The 15,726-nt window shown below is 38.8% G+C and overlaps 1 protein-coding gene across 2 annotated transcripts in view; it reads right to left on the bottom strand.

Moving 5' to 3' along the window:
• Positions 1–799: 799 nt before the first annotated feature.
• The window catches only part of LOC128698799 (uncharacterized), a 45,990-nt gene continuing 31,063 nt past the window's right edge, over positions 800–15,726 (bottom strand). For both annotated transcript variants that reach the window (XM_053791190.2, XM_053791191.2), the window contains exons 6-7: positions 6,396–6,513; positions 800–4,554 (exon numbers count right to left, since the gene is read on the bottom strand). In XM_053791190.2, the coding sequence (XP_053647165.2) occupies positions 3,421–4,554; positions 6,396–6,513 (1,252 nt within the window). In that variant the 3' untranslated portion in view covers positions 800–3,420. The remainder of the gene's footprint in view (positions 4,555–6,395; positions 6,514–15,726) is intronic.

Raw genomic sequence — 15,726 nt, 5'->3', positions numbered from 1 at the left:
TGCCCAGGGAGGTACTACTGTCCTGCCAAGTGAGTGTAATTGTTTTACATGATGGTAGGATTGCTGGTGTCCATTTTTCTGTCTCATGAGCATGCAAGGTTTCAGGTACATCTTGCTACTTCTACTTGCACTTAGGTCATACTACACATACATGTACAAGCATATATATACACACCCCTCTGGGTTTTCTTCTATTTTCTTACTAGTTCTTGTTTATTTCCTCTTATCTCCATGGGAAAGTGGAACAGAATTCTTCCTCCATAAGCTGTGTGTGTTGTAAGAGGCGACTAAAATGTCAGGAGCAAGGGGCTAGTAACCCCTTCTCCTGTATAAATTACTAAATTTGAAAAGAGAAACTTTCATTTTTCTTTTTGGGCCACCCTGCCTTGGTGGGATATGGCCGGTTTGTTGAAAAAAAAAAAATTACCTAACATTCATATTCTTCTAAGAAATTATTATTAATTAATCTATTATAATCCAAATTCACTGTATTATTACATTCACTGGCAGGAGCACTACACTGGTAGAGGTTATACATCCCCTGGGCAAATGGGAGGCAATCAGGTTTGAGCCAAGGATGTGGTCCCATACAAATCCTTAAATCAAGAGCCCCTTACTGGTATCAAGAAACCTCTTGAGAGGAGTCCACATTATTGTGATGTTCACTACCTCTTTTACAAACAAATTATCAACAGTCTTCTACATCAATGGCAGATGCTTGATTTCATAAGAAATGAGTTTTCAGTCTGATAGAAATGGGAGGAGTTAATACCAGATAACAGGAGAATAACACATCATGTTATGGAGTTCTTTTAATGGGAAGTGTATAATTATACAGCAATACAACTGAACAATGATTATTCAGTCCCTTTCAGGGAAAAGGAGAAAAGGGTTACAGTGGGTTTTCAACAATGCAACTCACATAAATTTTGTAGTCCCTTTGTTTTACAGACACCTCTTTTTTCATTATATATTTGTTTTCAGCATTGGATGGAACAAGAATGCCAGATAATGCTGAAAGCCAAATAATTATAACCAGTCACAGGTTAATCAACGACCTACTGTAGTTTCAAGAATAGGAACACTACTGTTTCTGACATTTTCAGCTAGCACCTTACATTTTCTGAGGGGCTGATTATTTTTTTTCAAATACATTTCATGTGTTAAGTATCAATACTCTGCATTTCCTCTCCATTGTATTAAAATTGACATTGAGTTAAACACTAGTTGCATCAATGTTAATTTACACATGTACAGTATTTTACTGTAAAGTTTGAAATATCTATCACCAGTGTAATTTCAAATGTAATTATTATTATATTTAGAAAGAAGAGCTAAAAACCAGAGGTTATAGTGTGCTTTTGAAATAGGCAGTAATCAGATTTAATCTAAGAAAGAGAAGAACAGGTCCAGTTCCTTGGAATAACAGACCCTCACTGGCTTCAAATAATCTCCCTTGAATGCTTTAACCTTTAAAATGTCCACACGTAGATATAGGTTCACGTGCAGTGGGCTCTGAACGTAGATCAATGTTTTATTTTTCATTCCTTCAAATTTGGTGCGATAGGCCTGGTCACCTACATGAAAGAATAGGTCTGTGCACTCAGTGTGCACACTATGAAAAAAATCTGGGAGCACTTAGTACCTTGTGAGAGCACCAGTTCAACTGAGCGCCAGCTAGAGCAAACAGTGTTGCAAACACCAGTGATTCACTGATGTCATGTCATATTAACACTCACATTTTAAGAGGAAAGTAAAACTAGGTTAGATAAATATGTGAGTGGGTGTGGGTGCATGTGAGTTGGACCTGACTAGCTTGTGCTACTGGGTCAGATGTCATGCTCCTTCTTTCAGTGGATGTGACCTCACTAGGTGGGTCATTGGTTTAAGCTGGGGGGTGACATGGACCTGCTTTGCATGGACCAGTAGACCTGCTGCAGTGTTCCTTCTTTCTTATGTTCTTATGTATTCGGCTGGCTAGCTGGCTGGCTTTGGCTGTCTCTCTCTGTATCTCTGTTTATATCACTGTCTCTTTGTATCTCTGTCTCTCACATGTATTCATAAATACAGTTATTATATATAATGTAAATTACCTAGGATAACCCAAAAATTCCAGGCCAAGTGCTATACAGTGTTTGTAGATATAAGACATAAATAAACATGATGCAAATAATAGCAGTGTCACTTGCTCAGCAATCAGGGAGCAGCACATACACCACAAACCAACAGGTTTACTAGCCGCTCCCTGAGACAGAGACAAGCAGATGGAGAGACAGACACACACAGGCAGACAAAAAGACAGATAAGCAGAACTAGACAGACAGATAAGCAGAGCTAGACACACAGACAGACATAGATGTACAGATAGACAGATAGACTGACAGACAGACATACAGAGACATGTTTGTGTGCAAGAGTAAAAACATATAGAGGCAAGGTTTCCCCTCCAGCAGTGCACATTCATCAAATGTCACTTGCTATCTGACGCCTGTCATAACACCATTATTCAAGGAGTTCATATTATACTCCAGGCACACACAGAAGACAGATAAGCTGAACTGGACAGACAGATAAGTAGAGCTAGGCAGACAGACAGACAGATAGATGTACAGATAGACAGATGTACAGATAGACAGGCAGACAGATAGTCAGGCAGACAGATAGACTGACAGACAGATATACAAAGACATGTTTGTGTGCAAGAGTAAAAACATATAAAGGAAAGGTTCCCTCCAGCAGGGCACATTCATAAAATGTCACTTATCTGACCCTTGTCATAACACCATTCAAGGAGTTTCATACCCCAGCTGGGACCTATAAATACTTTGTATATATTTCTAGACAATAGTAAATGGCCAGGGCAGGTGAAAATATTCACCTGTCAGTGTGATTGTTACAGTTTATCAGTATATGATATTAATTACAATTTATCAGTACATGAGTGTGTCAGAACAAAGATTGGCTATTAAATCACAAGAACTATTATAAATTCTAATTATCAGAACATAAAAATTATATAAATTAAAATAAAAACGAGAAAAAAAAGGTAAATCGGCAACACTTCTGCAAGCGGCAGGACTGGATGTTGCCATCAGGTGAGCATCCAGAGCCAACTTCATGGTTTTATATCTTGGTAAGTACTTGTCCTAATTTTTTTTTGGGGGGTTTTGTACCACACAGAAAATAGCCCTCTTTAAAAAAAAAAGATTTTCTTATTTTTCAAAATATTCAGAGCACCACACAGGTGAACGTAGATCTATGTTTGGACAGTTTAAGGGTTAAAGGTGACATTTAGCTTGAAAAAGATAAAGCCAGTTCTTTAGAGCCACCAAGTGTGAATATAAGGTGATAACTCAAACAAGTAAAGTTGCTGTTCTAAATGCTCATTATTTAACATACTCAAGATAACTCACCATTCAGTTAATAATTTGTTGGAGGCACTGAAGGTGGAGCTTGGGTGTGATCAAATGGTATATGAGGTGGGGGTGGTTGGGATGGTATGTGATGCATTGGTGGTGGAGGGGGCATGCTGTGTGGTGGGTGCAGTGGGGTTATATTATGTAATGGTGGTGGTGTCATACTATGTGATGGCGGTGGTGGTGTCATGTTGTGTTGCGGTGGAGGCATATTATGGGTTGATGGTGGTGTCACAGTGTGTGGTGGTGGTGGAGGCATACTATGTGATGGTGGTGGTGATGTCATATTGTTGGGTGATGGCATACAGTTTGGTGGAGGCATATTACATGGTGGCAGTGATGCCATGTGTGATGGTGGTGGTGGCATGTTATGTGGTGGTGGAGGTGGCGGTGGTGGTAATGACATGCTCTGTGGTGGCAGCATGCTGTGTGGAGGTGCAAGTGATATGTTGGGATGCATTTGTGGCATATTGCTTGGTGGAGGGGGTGGCAGCATGCCAACAACAGATTCATGTCCTGAGTAAGATGGAGAAGGCTGGGAGGCTTGCATTACATCACCAAAAGATCCCAATGGATTCCCAAGGCCAAAAGAATTCTCTACAGGGGAGGGAGGGGGGTTTGGATGATCTGAGACACCGAGAGGACCTGCTAAACCACGGGGATGGAAATACCCCCTGGGACTGGAGAACTGTGGAGGTCCCCCAAACTGAATGTTTGACGGCTGAGGCCAAGCAGCTGTGCTAGTGGGAGGACCATTGTGATATCCATCACCTTCATGAGTAATCAAAGCCATGCCTTGATCAGCAGTCATTTCTACCCGGTTCTGGAAGTTAGAAAATGGTCTTGGGTCGTGTGGCTCAGGATTCCGATGCATTCGTGAGGGTCCTTGAAAACCAGGAGAGCCCGGTATGAAGTCTGGAGGACCCATAGAAAAAGGTGGAGGTCCCCGTGGCCTGAACCTTGGGTGCATTGCTGGTGGATAGCCAAACCTGGTGGGTGGTCTGGAAACCTTGCCTCTCCCATGAAATGGAATATTATTGCCATTTTCATGAGTGTGTCCACGGTCACGAGCTTCACCATGAACTTGCCCCTTTCCACGTTTTCTACATGACTGGAATTCATTTGTAGATGTTGTATACTGCATAAGAAAATGATCAAATTAATTAGTTACAGTATTTACAGCTAATTTTCAGCTACTAATTGTTTATTTAAACATGCACAAATGAAAAAATATAAAAAAAAAAATAAAAAATATGAGGAACAATAGATGAAAAAATTAAAATATCTTGAGAAATGATGAAGAAAAACAATTAGACTGAGAAAAGCAAAATGTAGGTAAATTATGAATAATATCAGAATAGTGGATAATGGGAAATGCAAGATATAGGAGTAGGGGAAGGGAGAGGTAAAACAGAGAGAGGAGGGAAGAGGAGGAAAGGATAACAAAAGAAAATACAACTACAAATCTTTATTCCCATATAGACTCATAATGGTTAGAAATGGTGACAAAAAGTATGTGGCATGGATTTGAACCTTAATGAAAAACCACTGATTATGCAAAGCATTTTAGGCATACTAAGATTAAACCTTAAAATTAGGCCTTGAAACTACTTCACAATGCATAATTAAAGCAAGAGGCTAGTAACTCCTCCTGTATAAATTACAAATGTAACAAAAAAAACTTCCATTTTTCATTGTACATCTTGTGTTTCCCAAACTTTAATTTTTCTTTTTAGGCTACCCTGCCTTGGTGGGAGACAGCTGGTGAGTTAAAGATAATTCAAGTTTGACTGTCTGAATGCTAAGTTTAATACAACATGTTAGTATGAGAAGATAGTAAACTAAACTGAAATGTTAATTTTGGTAACATTTCAGTTTATAAATATTGTAATTACATAACCTCTGTATGACTCTTAAAACTACTGCTTCAAAATTATGTGAAAATATATGTATGAGATTCATGGATGGTGGCAACTCATGAGGCATGCATCCACTGTCTGAACAACAACAGTGTTAGTACGAATTTGCTCTCTGATGAGCGATGGTGCAAATGAAATTCTTGTGAATTAATTTTTACTGTTTTAACCACCTGACTGCATTATGAGATTTCAATGTCAAATCTTACTGATATCACTTAGCCATGAAAGAGAGCACATGTTAGTTGTTTTCCACTCAGACAGGGCAACCAAAAGACAAAAATGTATTCACAAAAATTAATGTATGCTGGAAATTGGGGAATATTTATAATACTTTTATAAAAATGATACAGGTACAAAACCGATTTTCAGGCACCCTTGGATCCTAGGCTTTGCTTGTATATCGACTTTGCCGAACCAACAAAGGTCATATAATAATAATTAAACAATACACTAATGACCCACCATAGTCTGTTAGAAACATAAACATTAGCATAAATGAAACAGGTTAATCTACTACTGTACTTACAAAGAATATTACCACTCCCAAAATGGTAAATTTTAGAATTTTACTGGAGCTACAAATCTAATCACTAGCCATAACGAGGGTTGTTAGTAAAATATGCTAAGAACTGCACAGAATCAAGTGATCACCACCAACAACTGCAGTGTAAACAATTTAAGTAAAGACGCACTATATACAACACCATCTGTGGCCGCCCCATTAACTATTTGGTAAAAAAGTAGTCTCATAATTTTGTCTGAACCGAAAGAGGTACCATACAATCTGTTGTTGGTAAATCAGTGTTGCATCTGTAACAAAATTAGTTCATCTAAGGCAAGAAGTCTAAAAATACTTTAAAGAGTTACTTCATTGCACCATGTACAAAAGAAAATATTAGATCAATAAAACTTGGTCATCAATAATATAGTATATTATAATTTATATAGAATAAGTCTTTGTACATTAATTGTCCTAAAGCAGTGCCACATGTGCCTTTTCTTTTTCTAAACTAAATCATTACATTAATTATGTAACTTTCTTGATCACTCTAATACTAACCTTATTTTGCTTCTTTCCTCCTAATACTCTTGCTTCTTCCTCATCATCTGAGAATTCTTGGCATTCTGAAGCTGGCAGTTCATTGCCTGTCAGGCCCGAAGCATCACTGCCCTTGAGCCTAAGGTAACATAAAAAAAACCAAGAAGAAGGAATAAATATAAAACTTTCAAGTAACATGAGAACTTATAATACTATGGAATAACAGTACAGTAATTTGTAGATTGAAGGAGAAAGGTAAGAATCAGGTGAAGTGGATGAATGACTGCCAGAAGATAGAGAAGTACACTTTAGAAATTCATGGGGAATAATGTTCCTAGAGGATGTGGAAATTTAAAAAATTTAAATAGCACAGACAAGGGGAATCCGATTGTCTAATTAGCCCTTAAACTGTCAACACGTTAGATCTACATTCATGTGTGTAGCGCTCCAAATGTAGATCAACATTTTATTTTTCATTCCTTCAAAATTAGCATGATTGGCCTGAGATGCCTGGTCAGTATAGAATGGGTCTTAACACTTGGTGTGCACATTATTAAAAAAATCTGGGACTACTTAGTTCCTTGTGGGAGCACCAGTTCAACTGAGAGCCAGCTAGAGCAAACAGCATGGCAAACACTAGGGATTCACTTGCGTCATGTCGTATTAACGCTCCCCTTTTAAGAGGAAAGTGATGTAGACCCAGAGTTTAGTGGCTTTGAGATGGATGAGGCCACAAGTGGTCGAGGAAATCTCAAAAACCTCGATAATAACACATCTGCAACATTTGTGTAACATCCTTTCATTTCTGATACCACTGGTAGTGTCATCCTGCCAGAATGTCATATGTATTTGGCAGGCTGGCTGGCTGGCTAGCTAGCTGACTGACTTTGGCTGTCTGTATCTGTCTGTCTATATCTCTGTCTGTTTGTCTGTATCTCTGTCTCTGTCTATCTCTCACTGGTACACATAAGTACAGTTATTATACATAGTGTAAATTACCTAGGATAACCCAAAAATTCCACGCAAAGTGCTATACAGTGCTTGTAGATAAAAGGCATAGCATGACGCAAGTAATACGCATTTTCACTTGCTCAGGATTCAGAGTGCGGCTCGTAAATCAACAGGTTTACGAGCCGCTCCCTGAGACAGAGACAAGCAGAGGGAAAAAGACACACACACAGGCAGACAGAAAGACAGATAAGCAGAGCTAGACAGATAGACAAACAGACAGACAGACAGACATACAAACATGTTTGTGTGTAACACTGAAAACAAATAAAGCCAGAGTTCCCTGCAGTAATGCACGATCATCAAGTGTCACTCCACTGCTGCAATGTCAGCAGTTTATTGACACCCGTTTTACCACCATGCCTCAAGGAGTTTCACATATACAGTGGACCTCCGCATAGCGACTTTAATCCGTGCAAGAGGGCTGATTGTTATGCGAAATGTTCGGTATGCGAATGAATTTTCCCCATAAGAAATAATGGAAATCAAATTAATCCGTGCAAGACACCCAAAAGTATGAAAAAAAAATTTTTACCACATGAAATATACATTTTCCTACACACAAAGAGAAGGATACATGCACAATAGTAGAGTAGTACATGCACAATATATATTGTGCATGTTCTACTCTACTAAATGAAGAATAAATGACACTTACCTTTATTGAAGATGCAGCAATGACTGATGAGACACTGTGTCCTGGGAGTGCCTTTTCCTCCTGAGTACTGTAGGTCCTATTTGGCATTTTCTTCCAGAACAGGCCTTATCACACTGTGTATGCCACTACGATTCTTAAATCTCTCAAACCAACCTTTGCTGGCTTTAAATTCACCAATATGAGCACTAGTTCCAGGCATTTTTCCCTGTTCACCTGGGTGTTAGTCAACTGGTGTGGGTTGCATCCTGGGAGACAAGATTAAGGACCCCAATGGAAATAAGTTAGACAGTCTTCGATGACACTGACTTTTTTGGGTTATCCTGGGTGGCAAATCCTCTGGGGTTAATTGTTTCTTGGTATTCTCAATAAGCCACACCAACAACGGTGCTACAGCAGCAGCTGCAGCTGACGGTGGTACAGCAGCAACAGACGATGCTACAGCAGCAACAGACGATGCTACAGCAGCAACAGACGATGCTACAGCAGCAACAGACGATGCTACAGCAGCAGCAAAATTTTTGCGAAAAAAGAGAGCGGTATGCGGATTGTACGGTATGCGATGCGTGCGGTATGCGGGGGTCCACTGTAATAATAATTATAATGCGTACAGGTCTCCCTCAACATTTGCGTTTTCAACTTTCACAGGCCTCACACATTCACGAATTCCCAACCGCCAAATTCCCAGCCGCCAAATCATATTTAAGTTTCCCGCCACCTGCGAGTCCCTACTACCCTCCCACCGACCCCCGCAACTGGCAGCCAGCCCTCCCACCACTGTGTGGGGAGTGTTTTGTTTGTTCATTATTTGCTATTAAAATACAATATAAATAATGTAAACCCATTCATGATTGCATATTGGAATGGCTGTTTGGACAGGTATTGGACGGTGACATCATGTGTTTACTCTTGAACACAGCAAAGAATCAAACATTTCTGCTACTGCTAATAATAACAATAGTAATAATAATAATAATAATAATAATAATAATAATAATAATAATAATAATAATAATAATAATAACTAATAATAATAATAATAATAAATACGATAGAATTGAAGAAGGAAATTGTGCAAAAATACGAGGGAGTGGTTGACACATTGTCAGTGTGGCTTTGTTTATGCTGGAGTGAGCATTAGTCTCCCTGCTCTTCCAAGCATTTCACAATAATTCATTGTGTTCGGTGCTTGTAGATTGAGTGCAACTGGAGTGGTAGAGGCAGTGGTTGAGGAAGCGGTTGAGGCAGTGGGTGAGGCAGCAGTTGAGGCAGTGGGTGAGGCAGTAGTTGAGGCAGCGGTTGAGGCAGCGGTTGAGGCAGCGGTTGAGGCAGCGGTTGAGGCAGCGGTTGAGGCAGCGGTTGAGGCAGCGGTTGAGGCAGCGGTTGAGGCAGCGGTTGAGGCAGCGGTTGAGGCAATGGTAGAGGCAGTGGGTGAGGCAGCGGGTGAGGCAGCGGATGAGGCAGCGGTTGAGGCAGTGGTTGAGGCAGCGGTTGAGGCAGTGGTTGAGGCAGTGGTATTTAATAACATACATGTTATTAATAATAATACATGTTGTTAATAATAATACATGTTATTAATAATAACATGTACTATTATTATTTATAACATATATGTTATTAAATACCACTGCTTCAATTGCTGCTTCTACCATTGTCTCAACCGCTGCCTCACTCACTGCCTCACCCACTGCCTCAACCGCTTCCTCAACCACTGCCTCTACCACTCCAGTCACACTCAATCTACAAGCACCAAACACAATGAATTATTGTGAAATGTTTGGAAGAGCACAGAGACTAATGCTCACTCCAGCATAAACAAAGCCACACTGACTGACAAATGTGTCAACCACTCCCTCGTATTTTTGTACAATTTCCTTCTTCAATTCTATCGTATTTATTATTGTTATTATTTTTTTTTAACAAGTCAGCCGTCTCCCACCGAGGCAGGGTGACCCAAAAAAGAAAGAAAATCCCCAAAAAGAAAATACTTTCATCATCATTCAACACTTTCATCTCACTTACACATAATCACTGTTTTTGCAGAGGTGCTCAGAACACAACAGTTTAGAAGCATATACAGTGGACCCCCGCTTTACGATCAGCTCCCAATGCAACCACTTATGTAAGTGCGTTTGTACGTGTATGTTTGGGGGTCTGAAATGGACTAATCTAATTCACAATATTCCTTATGGGAACAAATTCATTCAGTAATGGCACCTGAACATACTTCTGGAATGAAATAATATCGTAAACCGGGGGTCCACTGTACCTATAAAGATACACAACATATCCCTCCAAACTGCTAATATCCCGAACCCCTCCTTTAGAGTGCAGGCATTGTACTTTCAATTTTCAGGACTCACGTCCAGCTATATAAAAATAACCGGTTTCCCTGAATCCTTTCACTAAATATTACCCTGCTCACACTCCAACAGATCGTCAGGTCCCAAATACCATTCATCTCCATTCACTCCTATCTAACACGCTCATGCAAGCTTGCTGGAAGTCCAAGCCCCTCACCCACAAAACTTCCTTTACCCCCTCCCTCCAAACTTTTCGAGGACGACCCCTACCCCGCCTTCCTTCCCCTACAGATTTATACGCTCTCCATGTCATTCTACTTTGATCCATTCTCTCTAAATGGCCAAACCACCTCAACAACCCCTCTTCAGCCCTCTGACTAATACTTTTATTAACTCCACACCTCCTATTTTCCACACTCTGAAATTTCTGCATAATATTTACACCACACACTGCCCTTAGACAAGACATCTCCACTGCCTCCAGCCGCCTCCTCACTGCTGCATTCACAACCCAAGCTTCACACCCATATAAGAGTGTTGGTACTACTATACTTTCATACATTTCCTTCTTTGCCTCCATAGATATACCTCCCCAATTTGATATCCAATTTTTCTTTATCTAAATCATTTGATCATTTGATTAATATTATTATTATTACTATTGTTATTATTAGCAGTAGGAGAAATGTTTGATTCTTTGCTGTGTTCAAGAGTAAACACATGATGTTACCTTCCAATACCTGTCCTAATAGCCATTCCAATATGCAGTCATGAATGGGTTTACATTATTTATACTATAGTTTAATAGCAAATAATGAACAAACAAAACACTCACCACACAGTGGTGGGAGGGCTGGCTGTCGGTTGGAGGGAGGGTAGTAGGAACTCGCAGTGGTTGAGGAAGTGGTGGAGGCAGTGGTATTTAATAACATACATGTTACTGAAGTATAACATGTATGTATTTAGTACAATTTACGGCATTTTCTGGTATTTTATGATTGTTCATGGTTCAACAAGTTAAGGAAGCAGTACTGTATTATATTTCCCTACAATATATTGGGGCATCAAACATTCGCGATTTTTCAACATTCGCGAGGCTCTTGATCCCCTAACCCTCGCGAATGTTGAGGGAGACCTGTATTAATAATAATAATAATAATAATAATAATTGTAAGACATACATACTAAGAATAGTAATAATTATATTAATAAAAATAATAATAATACAATATAATAGTAATACACCTACCATCCGACTTACGACCTGCTCGACTTACGACCACTCGACTTACAACTGTGTTTTTTATGCCAAATTTCTGGGAAATAAACAACTATTTGTGTTGTACAAAGTGTTTATCCTAAACCTTACAGTATAAAATACAGTACTAACAGCATAAAAAGTAAAGTAAAACATGAAATACCAAAATAAAACAATAAAATAAAGTCATTACAAAAACGTTTTGTTGATATTCAGTAGTAAAGTTCGACTTACGACTATTTCGACTTACGACCGGTTTCTCGGAACTGAACTCGGTCGTAAGTCGGATGGTAGGTGTAATAATAATATGTTGTCATTTTTAGACATTTTTCGTATTTTTTTTTTTCATATTTTTGTGCCAAATGCTTCAAAATACAAATTGGTAGCCCTCTGGATGGCTGTAGGTACAGCTGCTAGACCAATGCTGTCTCAGTGCCAACCAAGGGTCAAAAGGAAGGGGAGGTGAGCCACTCTGAGTGAGCGCAGCAGACCCTTGGGATGCGTAATTTTGTCTTATATTGCACAAATTTCTTACACAATGCCTCGCCCAAAGGGACAGTATTTGCATACAATTAGCAAGAAGCTCAGGAAGTGATTAGAAACTATGAAAAAAGCTAGAGAAACGAAGAAGGAAGCAGCATAGAGTGGGGCAGCTGGCCGCCGCCACTACCACCACTGTGGCCACAGTGATCATGTCTTCACCTATACGTATATACATCTGTCTTGACCACACCTGTGGTTACATACGTGACAATCTCACCACTAATCATAGATAAACACAAGCTAGGTGTGGGGTTATGGACTGGGAAGATACTAGAGTGAGAGAGTAAACGGCAAATGCTTTCTGCTGCTGCTGGTGTTGCCATCACTTGCTGTATTATGGCTTATTTTATTCATTCTAGAATATATATCATGTTTCTGTCTTATTAATATTTTTTATTATGTCATATTATATGAATTTTGATGGATAACTAAGCCGTAGAGTTGATATTAGCATTATTTTGTCATGCCTCCTAAGAGGCTGGAACGGATTAATTGCATTTCAATTAATTTAAATGAGGAAAATTGACTCGGCATACGAACAAATCAGAATACGAACAAGGTCATGGAATGGATTAAATTCGTAAGCGAAGTTCCACTGTATTTCAGTACATAATATTAGTGTCAGAACAAAGATTTGCTATGAAATCACAAGAACTATAATAAACTGTAATTATCAGAACATAAAAATTATATAAATTAAAATAAAAATGAGAAAAAAGGTATATCAGCAACACTTCTGCAAGTGGCAGGACTCGATGTTGCCATCAGGTGAGCATCCAACGCCAACTTCGCCAACTGGTCCTAATTTTTTTTTTTTTGGTCTGATAACACACAGAAAATTTCCCTCTTTAATTAAAGAATTTTTTTTTTTTTTCCAAAATATTTAGAGCGCTATGCAGGTGAATGTAGATCTATGTTTGGACAGTTTAAGGGTTAAAACAAGGCATCAAGAAGGTCACAAATGGATGCTGACGCGATGTGATTGCTGCCCAGTGCTCTGAATGTGAAGGTGAAGAGATTCAAACAAGAGTGGGTAAATGGCTGGAGTAACTATGATAGTCTGCTTAATATATTTTTCAGATTTGGGGTCATATTGTGTTTTAACCCTTTCAGGGTCGAGAGGCCCTCTCCAAAACTTGTTCTCAGGGTCAAAAATTTTTCAGAAAAAAAAATTATTTTTTTTGTTATGAAATGATAGAGAATCTTTTCCCAATCATAATGACACCAAAAGTATGAAATTTGGTGGAAAACTTACGGAATTATGCTCTCGCGAAGTTAGCGGTCTCACTAATGTTGATGCATCGGCGATTTCACCCACTTTGAACCCTATTTTCAGCCAATTCCTGTGTACTAGTCGACAAAAATCATATTTATTTCGCTAGAACTCCATTTTTTCTATCGAATGAGTACAAGAAACCACCCATTTACCAATTTCAACTATCCAATACAGTGGTTAGAAATTGGCAATTTGCCAATTTCACACAAATTTCAGAAGATGCCAATTTCCAAATAGGGTCCAGAATAAACAAGACAGACATTCCTGGCACTAAAATAACAAGTTCTCTGTTCGTTAGTCACGTCCCCAGGCCCCTCTTACATTTCTTTTGCTTTCCACTTTGAATTTTTATTCTCACAAAAAATAAAACATTTACTGTTATGCAGACTACTGCATTAGTATAGAAATGGTATAAATAATATCAGCGCACTTGTGAAAGAATATTAGACTCACCAGTTGATGTGTATTGGATGCTTGGCATGATTTGTTTACTTTTGAACTTGGGTAAAAATTGAACATTTCTGCTACTGTGAGCTCAATTTCAAGTACTTTTCATAGTGAAACAAATCAAAATCATCTCAATTTCTGTAATATGTCTTCCATTCTATAAAATGAGACCAGGAAAACTAGAATACAACCATAAATACCATACGAAAATACAGTGCAAAGTCGCTGTTTTAACCCAAAAACACGGTCAAAGTTTTTTTTTTCTCGTTACGCACTGTGTGCTGCAGGATTTTTTTTTTATACTGCACACACTGACCACATAGACCCATTCTTTCATATGTAGGCCTACCAGCTTTCTCTCACTAGATTTGACAGCGCTAGAATTTAGGCATTCTAGTACGTCAATAACCCTTGTGCGTAAGCCGTACTAGTATGTCGGAAACCCTGAAAGGGTTAAAGACTACATCTCTTTAATATATCACTCTAATATAGTTAATTCTGACATTCATAAAGAATGACCAGAATAAAATGAGATTTATGTAAGGAAAAAACACTGAGAAAATGTGTACCCAAAGAAAACCCATGAATCATCAAATTCAATAGTGGTCTACCCATCAGTAAAAATTTTTTTTTTTCAACAAACCAGCCATATCCCACCAAGGAAGGGTGGCCCAAAAAGAAAAACAAAAGTTTCTCTTTTTAAATTTAGTAATTTATACAGGAGAAGGGGTTACTAGCCCCTTGCTCCCAGCATTTTAGTCTCTTCTTACAACACGCATGGCTTACGGAGGAAGACTTCTGTTCCACTTCCCCATGGAGGTAAGAGGAAATAAATAAGAACAAGAACTAGAAAGAAAATAGAAGAAAACCCAGAGGGGTGTGTGTATATATATGCTTGTACATGTATGTGTATTGTGACCTAAGTGTAAGTAGAAGTAGCAAGACGTACCTGAAATCTTGCACGTTTTATGAGACACAAAAAAGGACACCAGCAATCCTACCATCATGTAAAACAATTACAGGCTTTCACTTTACACTCACTTGGCAGGACAGTAGTACCTCCCTGGGCAGTTGCTGTCTACCAACCTACTACCTATGATCAGTATAAATATACTGAATAATCAAACTCCCCAAATGAGGAGCCCCATGAGTGTGTGATCTCAACTGTACATCAGTTGATTAAATCAGGAAATGACATTTAACACAATAGGATATAAATTGTTGAGAAGTGAGAGAATAGTCTCTCAATGATGATGCAGCACAAAGTGAACAATAGAATACAGTTTACCAGGTAAAGTGCAGAGCAGAGTTTTCATTGATAATGGCTGAAATGGCAGAAAGTGTGAGTAACGAACAGACCAAATGGAAAAGGATGTATGAATCATGTGATGTATTTTCTTTGAAGAATATAAGTAAACATGGGCAAGAAAAAGAAACTTTTGAATTCATGGATATGGAAAATATCATGGAAGCCAAGAAAATGATGGGGAAGATAATGAAAACTTTCAAAACAAGGGAAATAGTGCCAATGGTGATGCTTTTCAAATCACTTGTGCTTTCTCGCTTAAAGTATTGTTCAGTGTTGAGGGCTCCTTTCAGGGCAGGAGATATCCGAGCTGGAACTGACAGAGCATAGAGCCCATAAAGCATTTAAATTGCTGAGAATGCCTCAAAGTCCTAAGGTGCCTGAGGGTCTGGTCCAAATCTGCACATTACTTAACAACAGGGGTGTCATGGGCACAATACGGGAATGTTGCATCAATATCTGTGGGCCCATACTATTTAAAACTAACACAAGATATTAGAAACATTGCCAGAAAAAATGTAGAAATTTTCAAGAAAAAATCTGACATGTACCTCTG

This window comes from Cherax quadricarinatus, chromosome 59, assembly GCF_038502225.1.
Source record: "Cherax quadricarinatus isolate ZL_2023a chromosome 59, ASM3850222v1, whole genome shotgun sequence".
Taxonomy (NCBI): Eukaryota; Metazoa; Arthropoda; class Malacostraca; order Decapoda; family Parastacidae; genus Cherax; species Cherax quadricarinatus.
Note: the sequence above shows the minus strand (reverse complement) of the source record. Positions and strands in the feature narration are given on the sequence as shown.